This window comes from Patiria miniata, unplaced genomic scaffold (genome assembly GCF_015706575.1).
Source record: "Patiria miniata isolate m_02_andy unplaced genomic scaffold, ASM1570657v1 HiC_scaffold_4, whole genome shotgun sequence".
In the NCBI taxonomy this organism is placed as follows: Eukaryota; Metazoa; Echinodermata; class Asteroidea; order Valvatida; family Asterinidae; genus Patiria; species Patiria miniata.
In genome coordinates, this window is record NW_024037071.1 from 1,471,607 (window position 1) to 1,498,943 (window position 27,337).

A 27,337-nucleotide genomic window follows, 5' to 3' on the forward strand; every position below is an offset into this window, starting at 1 on the left:
TAATAATTTAAGATTACAAAGAGCGAAGGATTTGAATTATGGTTTGATATTGTGAATACACGCCAAATACAGACGGCAACATTAATTAGAAATGTAAAGCAACATTTGTATAATATACCTACTCATAGGACAGTACAAAACATACAAAAGTCACATGATACAGACGAAGACAACGGATATAATTATATGTTGAGGAGCGAGACTCTGAACAATGAATGACTAACATTTCAGATGTAACTACGAATAAAGTCTTAGAAAAATTAAGCTCTGACGGTCTGAATTCTTTTCCACTGTATAATAGTACAACATTTTGAACGTTAAATCTATGATTGAATTATAATAATTATAACACCACGTGGAAATTTACTATTTCTAAAAATTAATGTCTCTCAAAAAGATCGCCCCTTCAAGAGCCAAGGTATACACTTTGTAGTGATACTCGAAATAAGTGGGCTCAAAAAAAAATTCAGAATTTTTTTTTTTTCAAAAAAAATTTGCCGCAGAAAAAAAATTGGGGGAGGGGGACTATTTTGAGTTGGTTGCACCATTTACACTCCTATTATACTACTCGAAAATAGGCCACATACATATCACCACGGTCAAATCGTGGGACTACAAAAAAAAATAAGCAAAAAAAACCCCCAAAAAATCACTACCTCTTGGGGGGGGGGGGCTCAAGCCCCCCGAGCCCCGCCCCCTTGGGTGCGCCACTGGGTCTGAATAACATCCATTTGCCGCGGCAGGTGCAGCGTAAATATCCGACTCCATGAAATATGGACTCATTCGTAGTACGGCGCATGCGTAAATTGATAATAGGCCTATTTATAGGTCTATAATAGGAGAATGACTTGTCACGTGTGAGGGATTAACCAAAAATGGGGACCAGGAGTCCGATGTTCATAGGAGTCGGATTTTCAGATGACACCGGCCGCTCCTATCCAAATTTGGATATAGGCCTAAACAACCACTAGCATGCGATCACAATACGCTCACAGAGGCCCAATTTCACTGGCGAAAGTACTGTGCCAGTAATGACGGATTATGTGAACATTGCTGGCGCAATGCTTTCGTGCCTCATTATTAATTTGAGCTGTACATTAATTGATAGCGTACTCGAATGGTCTATGAGGCCTAACGCTTGGACTGGACATACATAGCGCAATATTCTTGAGAAACCATACCCAAAAGGATCGTTCGGCAGCCGTCAACTTGACACGATATAAGCCTGACTGCTAAGTAGGCCTATAGCATGGCGGACATGGACTTTTCGAGGTGTAGTCAGCTCTGGCTCCCCAGGCAAGTATCCATTTAAACACGGACAGAAGCACAAAGGACCACATTATTATTTTAAAAGATATAAGCACAATACCTCATCTCAGAATCGCATGCGCCATGTTGTTTTCACGTCATATACTTTGTGCCCGTACCCTGAACAGCAACCTCAATCCCATGGTGTCAAGCAGTACGCTCCCACCACTACCTGCTCTCTTATCCTGTATTGGATCATTTGCTTGTTCTAAAATCTTTCACAGTGTATGCAAATTAGGAATAGTCTGGTGCCTGGCTGTGCTATAAATCAGTGCGTGCTTTTTATGCAGTGTCTTGTTTAAAAACATAATCTGATCCGTTGCGGCGTGAGATCCGAAAAAAAACACGATTTCCCTCGAAGTTAAAAACACGATTTCCTTCAAACTTAAAATGTAACGATCTTATCCAGCTAATATGCAGTATCAAATTACAATATTATTAACCAAATGACAAAGAGTTATTTTTTTGAGGTGGAGTGGACGTAACTATTCATATCGTACGTTAAAATACGTAATACACGGTGGAAACAAAAACACCAAGCTGCGATATCATTACTCGCCATTGCTGTATCGAATCAGGATGCAGGAAGGACACGGGACATTTCCCACCCAGGGGTTACTATTGGAAACGAGGTTGAAACTAAAGTTACCCGTGGGGACGAGGTTGTCTTACCAGGCCTGACTTCCAGACTTCCGTGCAGTTCCCTTTTCCTCCAAGCCTACTTAATGGAGGGCCAGGAACCAGCTTTCTTCATTATACTTACTTACAGCGTAAACATTCGCTGGTTCGAGCTCAATAATTCTTGGATGTATTAACAGACAGTGGGCAGAGTTCACATCAACAGGCCAAAAGGCCATTCAAAGCCTTAAAAGGAAGATACAACATTTGCAAACATCAAAGAACGAAATGATCAAACTATCACGTAATACCTTACTGAATTGCTAGGGAATGACAGTCTAAAGCATCCTTTAAAATCGTGGCTCCTGGGGCATACTACACACGGGGCGTACTACATCGTGTGTTTTGTGCACACATAGACGCCAGATGTTCACAACTTTTGTATACATACAAAACATACATTGTGCTGCATTGAATATTACATTTTACATTTAGGTAACATTATCCTTAAAATACTCAACTATACTTTACATTCTTCAGCACGGTCACAAAGAAGATTCGACTACATATGGTGCTACCGCAAAACTCACATCTTTTGACTTTCCATCCACCATGCAAACCTTTAGGTCTTACTTATATTATACATATACCACAAAATACACTTTCACTTGAGTTTTTGAACAATTATCGTGAACGCACGGATAATCTTTCAAAACTGCACGGATGGGTATAGATGATATCACACATTATTAATACACTGTAAAACGTATATATCAACCATAGTCTTGGACCCAGACGTCAGTGATCGATAGTAATTGTAGTTACTGTTGTAGATCCCCCACGCACTACTGTTTTTGCTACTTTAGGCACGCTGGTCTAATTATTGTGTCGTTAGAGGGCGCACTATGCACGATCCGCTGTCGATCACTAGCGCCTTGGGCCAAGACTACAATGAGACCAATAATTATCGTTTGACAAATGTTTGTATCCACTTTGTTCTGTTAATACCAATACCGTTTCATTAGTCCAAAAAAGTCTCCGGTTTCTGGTATGGAGCTTGCCCCAAAAGTGGTGCGGCGACGCAGGTTTTTTTCCCCCTTTACTTTTTTTCCTCAAAATTAATGTCGGCTGCATGTTGCAGATGACGCTTCAATGCCATTAAAACTCTCAAAAATATCCTTCAGAGTAGAGCTTGAGGTGACCTCATTCAGGCCATAAAGCTTGAAAATTCTGCATCCACTTACGATCTCGACCGACACGAACATTCTTCGGGAAATTTGGATAGTAAAGACAAAAATCAGAGAAAACGGTCGTAACGTTAGGGGCCATTCAGAATTTCAATGTTTTAAAATTTCGACTTTTTTCCAAATTATTTTGACCCATCCACCCACCCCTAATTTCGATTAATAAAAAACTGATTTGTTACGCAGTATTAAAAAACAAAACATGTACATGTACATGCACTTGCATGTACATCATGACATCCCACTGGCGGGCCTGTGCAGTACATACAGGGGACGAAGTTGGAAAAGAAACATGCATCGCAATATCGGAACGCTTGCGCGTAGTTCAGGCAAGTCAAAAGTTCTAAAAAAAATTTTGGCTCTTTTTTTCCATGAAAAGTGAATTTCGATTTTCAATTATTTAGCTTGACCCACCCACCCACAATTTGGAAAAATAGTCGAAAATTTAAAACATTGAAAATTCTGAATGGCCCCTTATAACTTAGACCATGCAGCGACATCGACATCGTGCATGAGCTGTCAGGCTGGTCATTAGTCTGCTCCCTTACGTATTGCGCAAATTAAAAAGCGTTTACAGGTTCCAGATACACGACCATCGCTCCCTCAGTCTGGCTTCCAGACGCACAATTACAAAATTACAACACAGTCTGCAAATGGTGCCCGACTAAATTTAGTGCAAAATATATGGGAGCCCAAGCTTCAATTGTACAGCTTCAATTGTACAGACAAGGTGGGTACTATTTTGCTTGTTTGTGTCCTCGTTATACATTGGTGTCCTCCATCATTTGCCTTGGTGCCCTTTATCATTTGCCTTGATGCAATTTCCCCATTCCTTGGTGCTCTTTGGTACAAAAATTTGAGGAGGTGCGACAATAGAGGGCGCTGTTGTAGCTTCCGTGTTAATTTGAAGGGGAAATAAAGGTTGACGCGCATGATTAAAATCGACGCGCGCGCTGACCAGAGACCGAGTATTTTTTATTTTTTTTGGCCTTACAGTACATAACACTAAAGCCACAGCTAATTAATTACTGAAACACTTGCTTCAGGGAAATACAACGATCCTCATTGTAAAATAATAAACTTAAAATAATCAAATCTATTGTTTAACTCTGTACGGGATCTGTAGATGGCGCCATGCTTGTGGGAAACGTCGTGGTTCAACTTTCAAACTTCGTGGTTCAACTTTCAAACGTCGTGGTTCAAGTTTGCCAACGCCGTGGTCGTGGTTCAAGTTTGCGCTTGCAAACGGCGTGGTTCAATATTATGCAAACATCATGGTTCAACTTTGCAAATGTTTGCCAAGTTTGATTATTGCTAATGTTATGGCGTTTCGTTGATGCCGCTTCCAACCCTGTAGTGCTGAGAAAATGCATCTAAGTTCAACAAGAGGGGGTTCCAATAAGTGGTCTCTTCACAGCGGGCATCCCTAATTTCTTTACTGTTAACATCTTTTGTTTTCCTATTGGGGACATGCCAAGGATTTTACAAATTACCGTTGGCAGTGAGTTTCTGCGGGAGTGCACTCGAACCCCCGACTCAAGTTGAACCACGACGTTTGCGAAATTGAACCACGACGTTGGAAAGTTGAACCACGACGTTGGAAAATTGAAGTATGACGATGTCTGTTTCAGAACACATGTTCTCTGAGTAATTTGAACATATAAGAATATGACTTGTTTAGAAGCCCCTCCCCCACCCATATTTTACCCTAAGAGTGCACAGTTAGGCTAGTTCTGTTAAAGAGGTTGTGGAGTGCTCGAAGACATTTCCGTCATATTTCGGGTATATGTAGCCTAATGTGTGATGAAATAAAAACGACTATTGTGTCCGTCATGAAATGAGTACAAAAGGTACTTTTGAGAGCTGTTTTTTAGGTCCTGTTTCGACCCGAACGTGCAATTTGTGTAAAAGTCGTCGTTGGGGGCAGCAAACAAAACATAGTAAATCGTGACGTAATAAACAGGACTCCCGATGCAGCGTAGTATAAACGAGTCCTGTTTATTACGTCACGATTTTTCTCATTTTACGAAGAACCCGACGACTGTTGATTTCAATTATGCGCTCGCCGACCAACAAATTACTCGATGAATTTCAGTTTTATAAACATATAAACGCACATTACAAAAGAATGGGACTTTGTCATTATGATATATATGGGTCTACTCTACAATAAAATAAAAAATATAAAAAACAAAACGACTTTCAGCATTCCACAACCTCTTTATTGGAAACGGTCTCGACGTAAGATCAAATTTGTGTATTCATAATTTAGTGTTCATGTCAGACGTGCTCGCTTTTTCCTCGCAGGGCAAACCCCCATCCTCAACACATCCCTCGAATTTGCAAGTGCCTTCCCCCGATACAACTGCTAAGGTGGAACTCACTGTGGCGGGCTGTCGGTCATCTCTGGTACGTCGAGGGAGTGAGCAGCATGGTTGGCAATGACAGGAACAGATCATCAGCCACTGCCGATACCAAAGCGCTCTAGTGTTTTCTTTCAGGAGGAACATCAAGCCGATGAGAGCGCCCTGCAGAGAGTTGACGAAGACGGCCAGATACCAGACGATGACGACATCCATCACGTTTGCAACTAGGAAGAGAGTCCAGGTCGCTCCTGTCACCACCATGAGCTGTAGGGGGGTGTGAAGAAGATTGAGATGTAAATACCGAGAAATAGGACGAACACAACTGCTTGATGGTAGCAAACCTATTTGATTAGTTTTCTTTACTGGCCTGGTATAGATATTTTACGAGTGTGACTTTTTCCGTCTCGATGGTCGTCGTTGGGTAGGCCCATTTGTACGGCACAATTAGCTTGCAATATGGATAAGGCTTCTTACCTTAATGCAAAGTAGAATATCAGTCTTACAATCCTTTGCCATTCTTGCAGCAGCTAGCCTTCTTCGATTTGCAGTCACAGTGTAGATCATGATGACAAGAAACAAGCAATTGACCAAAAGAAGAATAGACAATGGGATGCCGAACACCAACAATGCATGGGTAGGGTCAACAATCCAGCACTGACTGCCACCATACTCGAGACCGAAAGACGAGTGCTCATTGCCCAAACTCGATACCAAGAAACAGACGCCCACGAAGACGACGGAAAAGCCCCAGGCCACAACGCAGAACTTCATGACTTTGTACCCACCTAAACCCTCCTGTCGAGAAGGAGGCCTCATCGATCGCATGGTGTACGCTAAATCGCCAGCCAAAATGCTCGTCCACGTAAACACGGCAAGCCAGGAAAAGTGCAGCACTACCGCCCGAGCCACGCACAGCCAGGGAACTGATGTCTTACCAACCACAAGAACCACTTGGGCCAGGATTAAGGCAACGGTGAGATTCATCACAATTTTACCAGGTACGTTTCGCAAAACTGAGAATCGTAAGTAGGTGATCAGCGTGAGGATCAATATGACAATCGAGCACACGCTGCCTGCAAAACTGAAGTCGGAGAGTGTTGTTATCCAAGCTGGATAGGTAACTGGCCCGGGTAGAAAGTTACACATTCGAAGAGTGCCGTCTGGTAACTGCCACACATCACCTACATTGAAGGAGCTCCCCGAAGCCTCATGTACAAACACGGCATCTTCACCAACGCCCGACATAACAAATTCACTTCTGCTGAAAGCCACAATGGCGCAGCCGTCTTCAACAAACGGGTCGCATAAAGTCAAGTACTCGTTTTTCGACCAATTTCCATTGTCTATCTTGTACTTGGTAATGTGCACGAACTCACTTGCCGCATATATATAGTTACTGATGTTGATATAGAAAGCACCATCAGCGTATGCAATCTCGTTCACTGCAACTTTTTGCTGGGTGAAGCCCTCGCACATCATTGATCGCCTTGACTCATTGAAGTCAGCTTGGGATGCCACCAGCAGAAGAGATGTTGTTGCATTGCATGGCAAGGTCAAATTTCTGGACAGAAACTGGTCGAAGCCGCTTTGGGTGTTTGCTACTACGGATAAGTCTACATAGGCGACGGCCTGGTTGGACAATTCACCATCGAGGTCGTAGCTCGAAGCAGCATTCTCAAGAGAGGACATCAGTTGTTGCCAGCAATCACTTGACGGAGTTTGGATGATGATCTGGTCGTTAGATTCTACACACTGACCCATCTGCAACACTCTACCGTCAGGGCAGGACAAGTTTCTACACATGCCAATGAACGGATCGTATTGCTGCCAAAGATTGCATTCACCAATCATCTGTGGGACCCCGTATAAACCGGTATGAAAATTCTTGCTACGAACCGAACGCGCAGTGAAGTCAAACAGGACCAAAAATGAAATGGCAGGGTCAAACACACCACTGCCGAGATGGCAGACGAGGAAATCGGAGCCGGTTAGCTTTATAGGAGCGCAATTTACGCAGTAGACATTCTTATACACTGCCGGCCTCTCCCCAGAAGAGGCGAGATGGAACAAAAAGGACGTTTGACTAGCACAAAGCGCGATATGGGTTTCGCTGGCATTGGTGGTTTCTGGACAACTGTCGATGACATCGTGATAGCAGCGATGGGGTTCACTCAGCATGGATGTCGGGGGAACTGTCTGAATGCCCCTGCAGGCATCCAAATTGGGCTTGCCACCAGCATGAATCGGGATAGTCTCACCTACCGCAGGCTCACAGTCCCACAGTTTGAGACTCCAAGGTACCGGGTCAGTGACGTGGTGACAGATAGCGCAATAGACGTTCTTGAAGACAATGTCATCCGGTCCATTAACCAGGAGCGTCAGGAATCTCTGAGAGCGGGCCAACGTTTCATTTTCGCAGTTTTGTCTGACGTCGTCCATAGGCCACTGTAATGGGCACCGTCCAACTGCCAGATAACTGACCTCATTGGCTGGATCGTAAGGGGAAACGCAGACCAAATGTGGCGAGAAATCGTAGCGATTTGCCAAGGGGTCTGTCCCATTCGCGCTGCAGTGGTCAAGGTAGTCGACGCAGCAGTCAGCGTACACAACACAATTGGTGTCGCATCGACAATTCTGCCTGCGCACGTATTGCCCTGGTCTGACACTATATTCATCGCTACAGTTCGGTGCGCAGTAAATCTGGTCTGGAAGACAATGTTCCTCGATGGCTATCGATGCTCGCGCCACTGGGGAAATAATGTGATATGGGAGTTGTGAGACGGGAATTCGATAGTAAAAAAAGAAAAGATAAAGATTAAAAAACATACTGACTTGAGGGTTTAAGGGGTGGTTTTGTTCTCTAAAAACTGGACCTTATACGGACATGGACTTTTGACGTGCTTGATACAAAGAAAGACAGTCAGTATTCTCATTATGAATTACAAATTCCAAACTAATTTTTTTTTTTTTGGACTACGTTTTACCATAATTCGACCCCTGGGCCGTATTCACAAAACGACTTAAGTCATGAAAAGTAAGCACCCCACTTAAATATGCAGCTTAGACGAGTCTTGATATTCATGCAGTATTCACAAAACATTTTCACCAAGTCTCAAGTCAAGTTAAGTTGGGCACTTATTGTGTGTTTTTTCTGTCCGTTAGTTTGTATGTTTTGGGCACAAAACTGGACTAGTTTCTACGGGATACGGGAAATCTTGTCAATATCGAATTATTGTAAAAGGAAGTCAAGTAGAAGTTAATGTGTGACAGCTCTAGAATCGTAGTTAGTTGACATTCAAGCGGATGTTTTCGATCGATTTGTTGAGTTTTAGGCGGGCGGCACGGGTGCGACTGATAACATGTAACCAATGGCATGCAATGTTACCACGGTGATTGCCGACTATAAAATTCAAAATAACTGTCTTACCTTTCAGCATGTATGAGAGAACGCGAATAAATCACCATCACAATTTGTTTCACACTCGATAGGACATAAAACAAACATTTTTATTATTGTTGAAACAACTAAAACTTATGAATTCACCGGGTGAAATGGGGAATTTGAAAGAATAAAACGATGATTTTGCCCAATGAAATACTGATTTTGCCGAAAGAAATGACGAATTCACAGAACGGAGTGACGAAATTGCCAAGCGAAAGCAATGAGTTTGCCGAAAGGAGTGATGAGTTTGCCGAATGGATGATGAGTTTGCCGAATGACGAGTTTGCCGAATGGAATGAATTTGCACTTTACCGAATGGAGTGATGAATTCGCCGAATGGAAAGATGAGTTTGCCGAAGGAACGATGAGTCTGCCGATTGAAATGAGTTTGCCGAATGAGCATGAACATTTTGCGAACTAAAACGATGATTTCGCCCAATGAAATACTGATTTTGCCGAAAGAAATGGCGAATTCACAGCACGGAGTGACGAAATTGCCAAGCGAAAGCAATGATTTCGCTGAAAGGAGTGATGAGTTTGCCGAATGGATGATGAGTTTGCCGAAGCCTGGTTTGCCGAATGGAGTGATGAGTTTGCCGAATGGATGATGAGTTTGCCGAATGATGAGTTTGCCGAATGGAATGAGTTTTCCGAAAGGAGTGATGAATTCACCGAATGGAGTGAAGAGTTTGCCGAATGGAATGAGTTTGAAAGGAGTGATGAATTCGCCGAATGGAGTGATGAGTTTGCCGAAGCTTGGTTTGCCGAATGGAGTGATGAGTTTGCCGAATGGATGACGAGTTTGCCGAATGGCTGATGAGTTTGTCGAATGACGAGTGTGCCGAATGGAATGAGTTTGCCGAAAGGAGTGATGAATTCGCCGAAGCCTGGTTTGCCGAATGGAGTGATGAGTATGCCGAATGGATGATGGGTTTGCCGAATGACGAGTTTGCCGAATGGAATGAGTTTGCCGAAAGGAGTGATGAATTTACCGAATGGAGTGATGAATTCGCCGAATGGAAAGATGAGTTTGCCGAAGGAACGATGAGTTTGCCGATTGGAATGAGTTTGCCGAATGAGCATGAACATTTTGCGGAATAAAACGATGATTTCGCCCAATGAAATACTGATTTTGCCGAAAGAAATGGCGAATTCACAGCACGGAGTGACGAAATTGCCAAGCGAAAGCAATGATTTCGCTGAAAGGAGTGATGAGTTTGCCGAATGGATGATGAGTTTGATCGTAGATGCTCTGTGGTGTAGTCTGAGGCGTTTCCTGGCCACTTTCCCCTGATTTTTCTTTAGCAGAAGTTTTAAAATTATGAGGGGATATTTTGTTTCATTTGTTTCAAATGCATATAGGCCTAAACACTCTTGCTCCTATGAAGTGTCTTCTGTATTCAAAGCCTAAAGTTGAGAACATGCACATAATTTGTAATAAATTATTGTTCCGCGCTCGGTTACATAACTGACATGAATTTAAATATTTAATTACAGCGGGTGCATATTTGGGGAGTGTGTCAAATTGGCATGAAACGTATCAGAAAAATATTTTAATAGAATATGAAGTGGCCATTGTTTGATTTTGTTTAGTCACCAAGCCCGGCGGCGTGAAAACGGTTTGACTTCATACGCATTGTACGCGGCAGTTGTCCGCGAGTCTCATGGACGTATGAGGCGCTAAAAAATACGCGAAATGAGACTCCACTGCAGCTTGTTTTACCTTGGTTTTATCCGCGTACCGTGCGGCCATCATAACCCGCGCATAAAGTCTTAAGGTCGGTTTTCACGGGGCACGCGAGCGATTTGCGAAGGATGCAAATGTCGAAAAAATGCCTACAATACAGAATTCACACAGAGTAGCAAATGCGCGAAATAGTCGTGCGCTTTATATAGGTCAAACGTGGTGTGGATTTGCCGCCAAACGTGCACCAAACGTTGGTGAGAATGTCTCAAGAAGTACGCAAAAAGTTTGCGGAAAGGTCGATAAATAATCGGGCGAACTTCGCTTCCGAGCGCGAGACATTCTCGATCCTTTGCAGCATAAAATACGAATGTTGGACTTTACCATTTTTTTCGACATTCGCATCCTTCGCAAATCGTTCGCGTGCCCCGTGAAAACCATCGCGGGGGTTCGGAAGCATCGTCAATTATTCGCGGGCGTCGTTTTTAGTTCGGCGGGAGTTTCAAAAAATTTTGAAATTTCTTGCGAACGTTTCGAGCATCCCGGGTCGTGTTTTGCTCGTGATTTGTTCTCAAAAATGTCTTAAAAGCTTCGTCATATGCGCAGGACCTACTCAAGACGTGCGCGATGTTCGCAAACTCTTCGTAAATCCCCAAACAGACCCCGACAATTTGGAGAATGTCTGGCGCTAGACGCGAAGTTCGCCCGATTATTTCTCGACCTTTCCACAAGAATTTCGCCCGTGATTCTTGGAACATTCGCGTTGTTCGCATTTAAGTCGCGTGTTCTTCGTGTATGTGGACTGGCCGTAGTTCAGTCACGGTACACACGACATTCGCACATACGTTGTGAGAACTTCGCACAAACTGCGCAAGAATGGTTTACTACTCCATTGTCGGGAGACATTCGGAGAAAAACTTCTCCGAATGTTGGACTTTGCCATTTTTTCGACATTCGCATCCTTCGCAAATCGTTCGCGTGCCCGTGAAAACCGACCTTTAGGAGGTGCGTGAAAATTGCCACGCCTTTTGAACGATTGTTCTTCCTCAAACTCAAAACGCGTGGCCCGTCGGATCACCGTCCGTTTTTCACCGATGGTATACATTTTAAAATATTTGCCGGGGGGGGGGGGCGTGCGCCCCCTGCGCCCCCCGCTGGATCCGCCAATGCTTGGTGTCAAGAACAGGACTTGGTATGAATTGAAATGGGAAAGAAATACCAAAAAAGCCTTACCTGGCGGCCAAAACCAGCACAAGTGGTAAACCACAGCACACACGAAGGACAATCGCAGCGCAGCACTCGCCATGGTTGCAACCACCAATGTACAATGTTGAAAATCAAAAGAAGACGCCCGTGGTATAGAGTTATAGACGTTTCGGTTAGGTTTTGCCCGCTGTAGCAAACAACAAGTGACTTAATGAAACGCAACTCATTATTGCTGTAGAACTGAACGCTTGAATTGTTTTGCAACAAGGCACGTGCAAACACCCATCCACACACACGTCGTTCTGCAAATTAATTGGCTGTACCTCTGCCGACACCTATACGCATCCGAGACAGAAATTGGTTTGTGATTAGGGCGTCCTTTTAATTGCGTATATAATAGTGATCATTACTGTCGACTGCACGTCATGATCCAATACGGATCCCGTAAACAAGTCAGAGAAGATTCTGATATGCAGTTTGTGTGCATATTCCCAAAAGGTGCCAGCAGATGGACCTGGACTAGACAATTTATTAGCTGAGTGAGAACCAGGGTTAATAGCTTCAAAGCGTTTACATTCCATGTATAGAACACGTGCACGTGCATGGCACGTGCACGTGTTCATATTCTCCTGAATCTAAACCAATCAGACTGCCTACGTCCAAATCTGGTAGCAATTGCATATATTTGTACAAGGCCGAGAACAAGTTATTTAAGTCGGTAATATTATTGGAATCGACGTACACGCGTATATTGGAGTCCAGGGTGTACAAACCGTCCCCGCCTCCAAGTGCCATTGCAAGGTAGACTGATTCCCGGTCCCTCCATTTTGCTTCGGACTTCCAATGTAAGGACGGGTATCTAGCAATGAATTATGTATACATAAAAAGGTTTTCCTCCCAATGTATGCAAATTATATGCAGGGCTGGCCTAAGTCTGATTCCCACCCCCTGAATACAAAATCACAACGACAATGTTTGCGCGGAACCGCTAACCAGCCTATTGCAAAATCGCAAAAAGGCTACGAAAACGCAATTTCTGTGGTGATGAGCTTCGATTTTGGCTAAATTCGAAAGTGTCTCTGGCAACTTTTAATGGTTGTTTCAAACATCTTGGATAGTTGTGATCATTTTTGGAAGTGCGAGTAATCATCACTGAGGCCTATGGGAGTCGATTTACTGGTATTCGACTCTCCCTCTCTTACCGTTGAGGGAGTACTTGTGCACGGAGCCAATAATTAGCGGTTATCTACATCGCGGCACGGTTCTCGGATCGGATGGGCAAACAAAAACCCGGCCACTTTTGCCGACTTGATTTCAAGTCTACCTAATAGAAAATTATACAATCAAGTTGACAAGATAATATACTGCATGCCTTTTGATATTTCATGCTTGATTTGTCTGAGGCTGTGGTCGGCCAACTGATCCTCTTCCTTGTAAATTTCAGTAATAGGATTTTAAATTATAAATGTTATCAGAGATCTGACAGACAACAACGAGATAGACATGACATGCACAAACAATAACTGGGATGGGCGATTCTCTTTTATCCCTACATGATTGTTTAATTTCACTCTTGTCAAAATGTGACAAAAATCGGAGGGATCGTTAGATTTATCGAGTAAATTGATCATCTAAACTGACGCCTCAACCTGTGAGCGGTAGTTATGCTGTGGGTTGTACAGTATGGTTCGGTCATTGAGAGGCTGCAAGGGCCGGTAGTTGTCCGCGATGTGAATGCCGTCGGCAGCACCCTTTTGCTTGTTGTACAAGCTGCGGAACACCTCCATCTGTAGTATGCAAAACAGATGGCGCGAAAATGTGACTACTGAAAAGAAAAGTCACTGGTAGTTATAGGCAATTCATTAATGTATTTTCTTCTAACTGCATGTAGGCCCCATCTGCCTACGGACACACCTGAGAATACTTAAAGATAATGCAACTTTTGTTTACGAAAATGTCTGCGCCCAGAATATTTTGCCCACGACTATTATAGTGAAATGTTACGTGAAATGTTATAGTGAAATGAGCTTTCTCTGTCTTCAGTAGCTGCACATTTTAATGGGTTGAATGAATCATTACGCCGGCTGTTTGCCGCTTGATTTCTTAAATCCCTCGAGGAAGGACTAATTAAAACCCAACGGAGCAATTACCGGCTACTTCTGTGCTCTGTGGCCACCCTATGGCATACCTAAATTCCGAGTATCCGATAATCACGTGTGCAGAGCCAAACGATGAACGTCTGATACATCCTAACATGCAAATTGTTTGCGACCCCTCGCGCCAGCCAAGTGGACTTCAACAAAAACTGTGACGTCATTTCGATCAGAAATGTGGACCAAGCTGTGGATTGGTCAGTTTGGATGCCATGTTTTTGTAATACAATTACGGGTTACGGAAGACTCGATAGAAGGCGCCCTCTGAATGGTCAGAATCTCGAGGTCTTGTTTTGCATAATCAATCGCCGAATCTGCTCGCGTATCATAGATATTCCACAGACTACTAGATGTATTTTGTGCTCTGTTATAGGCAGACTAACGAGGGCGCTTTGAATCTCTGTGTGATTTGCGGATGTGCACGGCTAGTGTAACCATGGAGGAAGGAATTCCTTCCTCCATGGTGTAACCAGCGATGCGACCGGCCTCAGTACTGTGGTCCGAGTACGAGTACATGTAGTCGACTAAAGACTAGTCCAACTCACTGATCTCTATATAAAGACTGGATAGCTAATACAGAGCCGCACAATGTACGAATTTGACGCCATATTGGTGAGACCGGCTGGTGATCTACAAAGGACAAGTTGCCGTTTTTATAGACAGCATGATTTATTTTGTAACGTCGCGGTTCACTTGACTTATATTTTGACCACCACCACTGACCAAGGTTAACTACAGTTTTTCTAATGTCGTGGTTACTAAAATGCCGCAAATATCACTTTTTCGGCGTTTTGAAATAATAATCACTACGGAAATGTGTCCCTTTTAGAACATCATAATATGTGTACGTGACCAAAATGCGCGTCAACTGTTGATACAACGCGCGCGTATTTACGCGTAGAACGTTCGTGTTATACGCGGCCATCTTTGTGAGACCGGGGGCGAATTGGTCAATATGCAAAGTCTACTGTGTGAATGTTGTATGCATATCCGCTATCCAGTCTTTATATAGAGATCAGTGGTCCAACTACGGTCAACTAGCTTGGCCTCGAGCAAAGATAATCCAAGTACGGTCAACTGTCGTTCTCACTCGAACTTGCTGAAACAAGATACAAGATTGAATAGTTTCTCCGTTTTGACAAATGAAGCTCCCACCATTTAAGAAATTCAAAGGTATGAAGCGACAACGAAAGAAGGACTATGAAACACAAAAGAAAAGAATCCAAAAGGCATTTAGAGGAGAAAAGGATCATAAAGAAAAATTCAAGAAGAAAAGAGCCTTAGAAAAAGGCAGAAGAAAGAGCAGCGGCACGACAAAAACATGAAGAAAAGTTCATGCTACCAGTTTTTGCCTGACTTGTACCAGTTCAAAGAAAAATGTAAGGAAACAGATTCTGACGGCTTCAATTTCCTCTCTTCCTGATGAAAGCAACAATGGAAGTAATGAAGACAATTGGGGCACCCCAGGTGCCCCCGCCCCTTTATAGCTATTTAGCTAGTAACTCCAGTTACGCTGACTAGTGACGTTGACCACTTTATGTAAGACTGTAGGCGTGGGGCGTACAACAATTATTGTTCATCTTAATTGCTGCCACAAATCGTGCCAAAATCGAACGAAATGCATTGGCTTGTCTGGTTCCCTGAACCGGTGATACCCCACAGTGTTTCTGTTAAACATATGAGCCAGAGTCTTTTGGTCAAGGCTCCAGACTAAATGTTTCTCGGTGCACCTGCCGCATGTCCTGTATGCGCTATGAAAGTATGAGCGCCATATGATGCTCCGACCGGCGGGTAGCTAGCTAGCAGTCCGTAGGGGGACTTTTCTTCAATTTCCAGGTATAGTAGTAGTACTAGTAGACACCGAAAAACAGTCCACTCCATACGTTACGTATATTATACCATAGAGTTCCTTCAATTGCAGAATACCCCGCCACTCACCTATCCCACCTCGTATCCGGATACGCGGATACGGAGTCACGCTTGGATGCTCAACCAAACCACACGCGTGCACGCCCGCTATTAAGTCCACCCCGTATCCGCGTATCCACTTCCCAGCACCTACTTTGGACTTAAGACATTTTCCCCCTGCTCCCCATTCAACTCACGTTGCGGTCTACGCCTTTGTTATTTTCCAACATGGATATGGATGCTTCGTTCTCAAAAATATTTTCCTCCGCTAAAAATTAAGTCTACCCCGTATCCCCGTATCCACTTCCCAGCACCTACTTTGGACTTAGACATTTATTGAACCCCTGCTCCCCATTCAATTCACGTTGTCCCTGCTGGCCTCATTTCTTATTACAGGGAAATAGCGCCCTCTTTAGACCCTACAGTACTGTATATTATTATTATTATTATTATTATTTATTCGGCATTAAAAACACAAACAACAAACAATCACATATAGAGAAAACCAAAAACCAAGAAAACAAAAACGAACATGACGAAAGCCAGGGGCATATGCCCGGAATTAAAAAAGTTTACCTAAAAACTGTGGCCCGAAGGCCTTCAATTCCAATACCTCTGGCTACACAAAGAATATATATAAATCTATAAAAATCTATAAAAATGTGTTAACAAAAAAAGCATATATTAAAAATGGCAGAGGTATAAATGCTAAAAAGTTATCGTCCCCTAAAATTAACATCAAAATACCATATTGTATCCGCGTATCCACTTCCCGATGTACATGATGTACTTTGGACATTTCTGCACTGCGTAGCCATTTATTTTTAGGGGGTAATTTTCGCGTGGCGGGGTATTCTGCAATTACTCCCTTCTATGATTACATACGCATAGGTAGTCAACCTGATTGTAAACAGGTACATACATATATGTAAATCCCCCCCCCCCCCCCCCCCCCCCCCCCCGGCTAGAAAGGAAAGGCACTCGTACTCGTGTGCCTGCTAGTAAGTTCTAACGTTAATTCTAGAACTTGGTAGCCCATTTTTGATTTAGGTACATTGATTTGAAATGAAACATGCGCAGTATTGGCAATGAGGACACGCATGAAATTGAATAGTCACTTATGCATCATTAATTAACACCGTAGTAATGTTAAACATAGTCCGAGTAACTAGGACTCTACGGATAGCTTTTTTAACATTTGGACATGGTCGGGGCGCTACTATCGCCCGACCATGTCCAAATGTTAAAAAAGCGATCCGTACAGTCCTAGTTACTCGGACTATGTTTAACTCACAATTTCCTTTTTAATTAATTTGAAAGAGCTGTGAATTTGAAATAATTTATTTCATCAATATGGGACAAACAGATCAAAGTTACAGCAAATTTACGTTCACCATATAAACCCTTTTGTCAATTGTGGTTATTGCGACCGTGAAGCTATAAAAAGAACGTTGCAACCAACTACCCCTAGAACTATGGGTATTACTCGTAATACCATGAATACCTATAGTTCTAGGGGTAGCAACCAACAGGAAAAGCATACACGAAATGCAGAAAGACTGTAGTTTCCAAAAAGTGCCACTTTACAAATTGGTTAAAAGTCAAAATGTTCCCTCTACTTTGTTTGTTAAGTAACAGGGTAATGACCTTTAATATAAACTTTTAAGGTCATTTTCCGTCATGGCATTTGTTTGTTTCTTTTGTTTTTCAGTTGAGTCCGGCAATATTGATAGGTTGTCAACGTGTGCCCAAAAATGTTCAGATATGGAGGTACAGATGAAGAGGTATGCTCAACGGAAAATAAATATGTTTCCCCCTGTATGCCAATTCTGGCTCAGACATGGGCGTCCAAGGAGGGGGCAAGGGGGGGCGCTTGCCCCCCACCCCCCCCCCCCCCCCCCCCCCCCCCCCGGAAAAGAAGAAAAAAAGAAAAGAAAAAAAAAGAAAAAGAGGCGCGAAGTCATAGTGGTGTAAATTTAATGGGTTGGGGGGGGGGCGAAATGTCCCTGCCCCCTCTAAAACTGATAATTCGAGAAAATGTTGAGAAATACAGGATTTTTTTTATGTAATCTATGCACCCCTGAGTCAGAGTATTGATGAACCAAATCACACAGAATCATGACTTGACCCACGTGCCCCTAGTGTGGCAGTGTGTAAAACATAGTCTGTACTTGATGGTTCATAGTCTACTGCAGTCATTCAACCAATTTCCACTGTGGTTTATTAAAAAGATCTATAATTAGCAAATATATTACAATACCCACCTCCCCCCCCCCCCATTTTTTTTTTTGTTGTATATATAATTGGATATAATTAGTGTGTAACCTAAAACTTTAAACATATACACGTGCCTCCTCTGGTGTGATTCAAGCCAACATCACAAAAACAAAAGACAAGGAGAATTTGATTGAACAACGTTGCCTAAACTGATTCCTAGGTCAGTACAAATGGTGAAGAAAGAAGGATTGGATCTTTTGTTCCAATGAGGTCTGCCCTTCGAACACGGTTGGGTTAACTGTTAACTCCTTCTATAATCCGTTGGTATATATTGTCACTTCTGTACAGCCGCAGCTGAAATTGAAGATTAAGAATTTGAACCAGAACATCGTCTGCATCTTGTGCGCAGGATACTTCATCGATGCTACCACCATCACAGAATGCCTCCATACGTGTGAGTACTAGTATTGGGCAGTTCCAGCGGTTCCCCGTTTCTAACTGGTTCCAATGTGAGAATCAGAACCGTGAGTCCAATTTTTTCAAGAACCAGGTACCCGCTATGCTCGGTTCCGGCTCCAGAAGAATCGGTTCTAGATTAAATTATCTATCCTCTGTGCAAAAAGCCCAGAGCCGACAATCGGCTCCATAGGAATTCAAATGCGTGAAGGCCCAGGACATTCATTCTAGCTGGTCAAAACAATGGCAGGTAACTCACACACGTTATACGGAGAGTCCGAGACAAACCGATCAGCTGAGCAATTTGCAGCCATGAGGCATGGAGCATTGAACCCAATACTAGCCCTCTTCCATCAATGATAAACGTTTTGAATGACGCAATTACTCATGGGGCATGGCCAGGGGGATGTGGGCTAGCTGTAGCCGGCTCTGAGTGTTGCAATGTCCATTGAAAATCTCGCTAAGTGCAACTTTTAGGTTTGGGGTTTCACAAGCTTCAGCACTTGTGATCTCGTTATTGTTTACACAGTGTTCCCAAGTGAGGTATCAAATTGAACCAGAAACTTTCCGTGACAAAACAATTTAAGATTTTTTGTTCACCGAGAAATGTCCAAACAAGGATGATAATTAAAACTGCTTAAAATATAAAGTTTGCGGTCAACACCATGTGGAAAGATATCTCTTCTTAAAAGAGGTGTGGTTCTGAAAAGAACCGGTCGGTTGAGTGTACAACTTGACGTTTCTACTCGACGTCCTGAGAACGGACAGAGCACACTGTTCGAAAAGTTGAGTTCTACACTCAACCGACCGGTTCTTTCCAGAACCACACTTCTTCCAAGAAGAGATATCTTTCCCACATGGTGTTACCCGCAAATTTTATAATTCAAAGCTATAGTCCATCATTTGCAGCTATCTGGTGTAATCATTGTTTAAAACATACTTGGTTGAAAGATAGTAAGGGGACTAAACTCCCTGTGACATTATTCTTTCTGGCAAGCTGTCATTTTGAAGTAATCAACGAAAGAAGGCCTTTCCAATGGTGCTTCTTAAGACGCACCGTAGGAAATTGTTATTCGGCTAAGCGCGCACAAGCATTGGCACGACGCACGCACACGTGCGGTTGCTATAAATCGTCGGATCAGTGCGCGACATGGCATAGCTGCAATTGGCTCAGTGAGAACGTGTCTCGGACGCTGAATTCAGGCCCAATTCAAAACATGATTCAGCAACATCTGATTTAAAATTGAGATCCTAGAATGCTGTTTTTCTCGGAATATACAGCTGAAGCTGAGCTGAAACTTCATCAGGTTAGTTGTTCAGTACCCTTCTTTAGATTTTGAGCACTTTTGTTACTTCAAACGAACAAAATGCACAAATTACAATGATAGACTATATCTTTAAAACTGCTTAGTTCCAAACTTGTTGTGCGAGATGTGCATACAAAGAGGACGCTAGGCTGCCAAGGCTGGCCCGCTAGGACCAGCCATTTGAGCCCCGACGTCTGAAACATTTTTTTATCTAAAATTTGAGTCTTGCCTTCCTGCAGTTTGCAAGAGCTGCATTGTGAAGTATCTGCAGATGTCCAAGCAGTGCCCAATGTGCAACATCAAGATCCACGAGACGCAACCCCTTATCAATCTCAGGCCGGACAGAACCATGCAAGATGTCGTCTACGGTCTGGTGCCTAATCTCTTTGAAAGTAAGCACACAGGGCTATCTGTGGAGCCGTTCTTCACATTTGACCAGCAGGATAATGCCTGTATTAGTGCTTAAAGGGAATGTACCACATTTGCTTTTGCTGCAATTTTCAGAATAAATGGATTTGGAGGATTAGTATGTTACAGAAAATATTGTTCAACTGACTTGTTTCATGTTTTGGGCTTGTAGATGCTGGAAAAACCAAGGAAACTAAGCATGTTCTTGTAGTCTGGTTTCCTGTCCCCACTTAAGATGAAACGGAGCAATTTATAGACTTTGGGGAATTGTAAAGTCAGAGAATCAGTCTAGCAGGCTTGTACCTCTTCACAGGTGTGTAATCAATTGCAAAGAAAATGCGGAATAACTAATTATGAAAAATTAGGAGCAGTTTTTGAAAACAGCCATTTTTTTCCAATGCTGGTCGGCCAACTAGCATTGGAAAAATACAATTTTTCTTGAAAATGTCAGCACACCAGGAGCCACGATTTTACAGGATGCTTTTGACTGTCATTCCCTAACAATCCAGTTAGGTATTTCGTGATAATTTAAAACCCAATTTCTTTCAAATTCAACAGTTCAGATAGTAGCACTCTTTGTTTTACTAAATGTTTTTAAGTAAAAAAATGTCCCTTGTTTGTAGCTCAAAATATTTGAAATTGTCAAAAATTCCTAATTTTCAGAATAGTAAGAGAGTACTACAATATTTTTAAAATATAAAAAAAAAAAAGAAAAAAAAAAGTAAACTTGTCTGGAATTTTCACGATGATGAGTGCAAAATTGACACGTGGGACTTCACAGACAGTACAAATAATTAAGAGTGAACCTAGTCAGTGTGGTATATTTGATAAATTAATTAATTTAATTTAAAATAATTAAAATATTCCTTTGTGTGTAGGTGAGGAACGAAGAAAGAGGGACTTCTATCGAGCGCGAGGCTTGGACAAAGTACAGAGTAAAGTGCAGCAGAAGTCATTCAGTGGCAAGTTGGATCCGTCCGGCGGCCACTTCTACCGGAATGATGAACAGGTGTCATTGTGTCTGGAAAAGTACAGGTGAGCGCCCTCTTTTGTTCTATAAATGTAATGTTTAGGGGATCAGGTTTGCGTAGCGGTACTTTCCTCGCCTTCCACCGCTGTGACCCGGGTTCGAATCCCGCCTGGGCCAACATGTGGATTGGGTTTCCATCCCTGCCTGATTCCGTGGCTTTTCCCTAGAATATTCTGGGTTTTTTCCTCCCACCGCTAAAACTGTGATTTCCTTCCACATCTTCTACATGTACCAAGAGACCCCTCTGGAAATAAGTGGAAAGACTTTTGTGGGCTATCCCAGCCAGTTATTCGAAAATAATCAAATTCCATTTACAAATTGTTCCAAATGTTAGACTTTGATTTTTGAGTGGCTTGAATGTTCTGTTTCCTTCACAATTTTTTTTTCAGAGCTGCAACAATCATTCCTTGTTAGGCGCATGTTGACAGGTTGGCACAGTTTAGACACAGGTTGCAGCATGGAGGGCATCCTGCAGTGTGTTAGTTTGACTGTTACTACAGGGAAATCTCGATAAGTCAAACTCTGACAACTCAAAACAACTGTTAAGTCAAACAAAGAATCTATTGCCTTCAGTAGTATAACAATGATATACAACCCTGCTTAACTCAAAACTCTGCTTAAAGGGAAAATACAACATTCGCAAACATAAAAAAATAAAACTACCAAATCATTTTGAAATACCTTGCTGGACTGTTAGTGAATGACAGTGTAAAGCATCCTGTAAAATCATGGCACCTGGTATACTGTCATTTTCAAGAAAAGTGGTATTTTCGTATCAATTTCCAACGCTGGTCGACTGACCAACGTTGGAAAAAACTGGCTTTTTTCCCAAATACTTGCCCCAATTGACTATCGCACTTGTTTGCAATCGATTACACACCTATGAACGGGTACAAGCCAGCTAGACTGGTTCCCTGACCTTACAATTCCCCAATGTATGTAAACTGCTCTGTTTCTTCTTATATGGAGTCAGGGAACCAGACTACAGGAAAATGATTGTTTTTCTTGGTTTTTATAGCATTTTCGAACCCAAAACCTCAAAAAAGTCGGTGTAACTATATTTGCTATATATTTCCAACCCCCAATTCCATCCATTTCTGAAAATTACGGCAAAAGCAAATGATGTATATTCCCTTTAAGTCAAATTTTTAACCTGTTCCCTTGAGGTTTGACTTATCGAGATTTCACTGTAAATTCTTTCAGTTTGTGAGTGTAACTGTAATACAACAATAGTAAGATTTTCTTGAAACAAGTTTGTGTTTGTTGTTTCTGCAGATATCAGATAGTTGGCGAGCATGAGGGAGCATATACATGTACAGTCCTTCAGAAGCGGTACATCCGTTGCTCGGTGCGAGCTTGCGTCTCCCACCTGCAGAAACTGCTCGTCAAGAAGCTGGCAATCCCAGACAGAATGGAGGTCAGTAATATACATAGGAAGTCTACAAATAAATTATATAGAGTATTTGTAATATTGAGTTTTGCCCTTCACTGATGTGTCGGCACTAGTGAGCAGGAGGTTGTGGGTTCGAGTCCTGCCCGAGCAAACTTTTTTTTCTTTTTTTCTGACAAGTTCTTGGACCGAGTATACAGAGCTAATGGTCTTTTCCAGCATTATGGGAGAAAATGTAATGTCCGTGACTGAGCCAATCGAGCACGATATCTGATTAACCCTAACTGCCTAGCGTCTTTTACAAGGAACTGGACCAAGTCCATCAAAATCCATCAATCACTGTGCTTCCAATACAAAACTGTACATGACATAATGGAATCCACCACTGACGCACTGGTTGACATTCATGGACTTGCTACACATGGCTTTTATCACAATAGCAGTACAGGAAGCCAGGCAAAACCAGATAACCCTAGCACTGCTTCAGGCCATTAGGCCGAAGTCCATCATACTCCATCAATATTTAGTCATGCCAGGCCTTCTGGACCAAGTGCCCTAAAACCCACCAAAATGGGGTGATGGATTTTGATGGAGTTGGGGTGGTTAGGGTTAATGATTCAGAGAAATGATCCAGAACTAAAGGCACAATTAAAACGTCTGATTTGTATTGTCCGTTCCGCTGGAATTACACTAATAAAATCATGGAAAAAGCGCAAAACTTGATATTAAAATTTGTATCTCATCTATCCGACACAAAAGTCCTTCTTACAAGCTATTAAAGACCATGCCACTCTTGTTTACCCAAAGCTTGTATTTAACGGTCAAGTTTCCGTGAGGAAAAAAATGCAGACCAATCTATCCCTTGAAAAAAAGTTGGGTCTAAAAACGTTGATGATAATGTGTACAGTGTATTAAAAAAAGGGGAAATATTTTTTGAGGATCTTGCCGCAAAAGTGAACGATGGTTTTTGTAAATAACATCTTCCAAGTAATTTTTGGTTATTTCTTTTTATCAACAGATCAATCTTTATTGTGATGACCATATTCTGTACGAGGATGAGCCAATGAAGTACGTGTGGTTAGCCCATTGGCAGGGCAAGGTATGTTCATAGCTTACTTTCCAATAGGATGTAGTGTGCTGTAAATGACGCCATTTTCTGGATGCATTAGAAAAATTGTGGGGAACATTGCAATACTGTGGTCTCAGCCAGCTGGCGTAACCCTAACTCCCTAGCATGATTTACTAGGAACCATACCCATCCTAGCAAATTCCAACACCATATTGGAAACTGTACACACATATTTCTGACTTTGATTCTAGAGGTGTGCCATCCCAATGTAAAAGACTGTCAGTTTAGGGGTACTGTACCTATCCTGACAGATTCCAACAAAACATGCCGTTGGGGTTTGATGGGTTGAGTTCTGTAAGGGTTAATCAGTCCGCCCATGCACCATATAATGTGATGGATTCATAAACCATCCAGAGAAAAATACAACTTAAAAAAATTGTATTCCTCTTTCACTGCAGGCAGCTCCCATGGTTCTACACTACCAGGTGGAGTCCAGTAAGTCCGCTGCCGACAAAAACGGATGAACCGGCTAACATTCGGCCAAAAGTGTGGCACTTTTCTGTTGAGCTCATTATGAATAACAAAGCATCTACAAGATTTATGAAACAAAAGTGATATCCCCTGCTGGCCCATCTTCTTCTTCTTTCGTCTCGTAACCACGTATGGTCGTGGGGGTGTCACAGCTGTTGCAGTCTGGGTAAGCTTCCTCCATCCCTGGCAGTCTCTGGCTACAAATTGCGACTGGGCGAAGTCCAATCCGGTCCAGTCATCATGGATGCTGTCTCCCGTCTTCTTTGTCTGCCTCCCTGGTCTCCTTCTTTCCTCTCACTGTGCCCTGGAGGATGGTGCTTGCCAGTCCATTTTGCTCTTGTCCCGTGGCCATACCACTTCAGTTTTCTTTGTTCCACAAACAATAACCCCTGGCTGACTCATACACCCTTATTTTGCCAAGTAAAAATCATGTAGGGTATTTCGAGGAGCAAGTTCCTGCTGGAACTAATAGTGAACTACATAGCTCCAAACCTTGTCTTGTTCACAGTGGGCAGACAAGTCTTGTCAATTTAATGGAACCAGTCTAAAGAGGTTGCATCATCGGTAACCATGTGCATCGCAATAAGCAGTAGGGGTCCGTGAACTTGACATTTTTAGATTATCTTTTTGCACAGGCATTTAGTACATTAACATAAAACAATAAACTTGCGCTCGTGGAACACAGAAATGTAGTGGGTCTTGCGTCCCACATACCACTCGTCCTTTGGCCTCGTGGCATGTGGGACACAGACGCACTACATTATTCCGTGTTCCACTCGCGCTCGTGGGATAACGAATAGTCGATACATCTTAGTAGGAATGCTTGAGCTCTACCTCCGCTTATTCTTACCCTTAATCATGCAGCTGTTTGAGATACCAAAGACTATTACTAAATGGATTATTGGAACCCAATTCTTTCCAGTTTTTTTTTTCTCCAAGAACCTTCCAGGATTCTCCAAAATCTGTGTAAGAACATAATGGCATATTGTTTGTACTAACTTTCATGGGGTATCAAACCCCATGTGAAGTAATAAGGGCTTTTCACACTGTCTAAAATCTCAATCTTGGACCCGGGTCCAACACACACATTTCAGGCCCCCTTTCACACTAGCATCAATCCAACATGGCTTCTACCTTGGTCCAGCGCTCTACACGGGTAAAATCCAACCCTGGTTCGGGCCAAGGTTGAGAGGTTCTACCCGAGTAAAAATCTAAACTCTACAGCCGGCCCGTGTACACACCGGTCTAAGAGTGAATGGTGTGCCTCGCCTACCCGTGTTTGATGAGACCCAGTTCCGCTTATGGTGGGCCTGTGTTGATTTCAACACGGGTAGAGGAGATGACAGGGATGTAGTCGAGTCCGTCACAGCTCCAACACAAGCCCATCTCAAGTCATCACAAGTCCAGTCACAAATCCAGTCCCAAGTCCAGTCGCAAGTCCATCTCCAGTCCAGTCCCAAGTCCAGTCCCAAGTCCAGTCGCAAGTCCAGTCGCAAGTCCAGTCGCAAGTCCAGTTGCAAGTCCAGTCACAAGTAACAGTGGATGAACAATAACAAAGGAACGCCTTTGTCAAAGCTCGTTTGAAGAGCTTCTGATTTGAATTGGGACTGGAGGAGTTGTGATGGACTTGCGGGGACTTGATGATGGACTACATCCCTGGAGACGACGATGTGAAAAGGCCTCTAGTGACTGGGATCTCCCTCAATTATGCACACACACAAAAATGAATTTCTTTCGAAGAGTCTGTGAGGATTGGGGTTTTGAGAAGTAGCTGGCGGAGGTAGAGTCTGAGGGTGCGTTCGAGCATGTTACTCTTGCTACTCCCGAGTGCAGGGTCGTACTTCTGCCGTTCGTGCACTCGGGAGTATACTCATGTTAACACGAGACTTAGCACGCTCGAACGCAAGCAAAGTGTCACCTGTTGTTCAACAGAGCCATCTCTGTAACCAACGTCTGGTATATGTGAGCAATGCAAATTAAAATCAACCCCGCGAGCCAGCCAGAGTCGACTTTAGAAATTGTGACGTCATTTCAATCAGAAATGTGTGACTAAGCTGTTGATTTGTCAATTTGGCTGACACGTTTTTGTAATACAACAACAGGTTATGAAAGACCCGATAGAGGGCGCCGGCTGAATTAATGGTCAGAATCTCAAAGTCAAGATGCATAATCTATAATCGCCAAATCTGCTCGCATATCATAGACCCCTGGCCGTGCAAAGGGACATTCCATAGACTAGCCAGAGGTAGACATGTGAACAAATATCAGTCTTTCGGGTTATCCATTTCTTTGGGGTTTTTGGGGGTTTTTTTGAGAAATGTTTTTGAGATGCACGAAAGATTGTTTTATAATGTCAACATTTATTAAAGGAAGGAATGTGGGTTTTTTCCAATGTTTATTTTTTTTACCCTATATATTTACATTATGTGATTTAAATAAACAGGCTGCTTCGGAATACAACTTTGTTAAAATAAATTTAGCAGGGAAATTATGTTATTGAATAGAGCAAGGTGGCATGGCGAGAACATGTAGCTTTCCAATGTAATGAAGGAATTCTTTGAAAAATCTCAACTCTAGAGAGATATGATATTTTCTTCTTTTTGTGTGTAAACAGCTCATAATGTATTATGTACAATGAACTGAAACGACACAAATTATGCTGGTTACAGCTGGTACAAAATTACCCTAAACTTTAAAAATGTGGCCGAACTTTCAAGCCAACTTTGACTTTGATTTGAATAAAAAAGCAAGTACATGTACATAAATGTTATAGTAATTATCCATGTAGATATTGTAAATATGTATAAAATAATAATATTGTTAATAGGTGTAAATGTCATTTTGAAATAAAATAAAGCCCACCTAAAATAATTTTTGGAAAAGTTTTCCGTTTTCACCATTCCTGATAGACTTGTCACCTTTGTAGAACAATAGCAAAATGAATGCTCAATTATTTCTGTATTTAAAAAGATTGAATGAAGGACCACAGTTTTGAAGAAA

At 42.5% G+C, this 27,337-nt stretch overlaps 2 protein-coding genes across 2 annotated transcripts; one reads left to right on the forward strand and one right to left on the reverse strand.

The window, feature by feature from the left end:
* Nucleotides 1–5,379: 5,379 nt before the first annotated feature.
* Nucleotides 5,380–9,387, reverse strand: LOC119740047. The gene is made up of 3 exons (XM_038215248.1): nt 9,291–9,387; nt 6,011–8,283; nt 5,380–5,800 (listed from the first exon to the last, which is right to left on the reverse strand). The coding sequence occupies exons 1-3, from the start codon at nt 9,385–9,387 to the stop codon at nt 5,432–5,434; spliced, it is 2,739 nt and encodes a 912-aa protein (XP_038071176.1). The 3' UTR covers nt 5,380–5,431.
* A 6,315-nt stretch (nt 9,388–15,702) lies between these two features.
* LOC119740015 (polycomb group RING finger protein 1-like) lies at nt 15,703–25,448 on the forward strand. The gene is made up of 8 exons (XM_038215204.1): nt 15,703–15,857; nt 17,641–17,713; nt 18,495–18,600; nt 20,149–20,301; nt 21,196–21,352; nt 22,623–22,764; nt 23,756–23,836; nt 24,265–25,448. The coding sequence occupies exons 2-8, from the start codon at nt 17,684–17,686 to the stop codon at nt 24,328–24,330; spliced, it is 735 nt and encodes a 244-aa protein (XP_038071132.1). The 5' UTR covers nt 15,703–15,857; nt 17,641–17,683; the 3' UTR covers nt 24,331–25,448.
* Nucleotides 25,449–27,337: the final 1,889 nt, after the last annotated feature.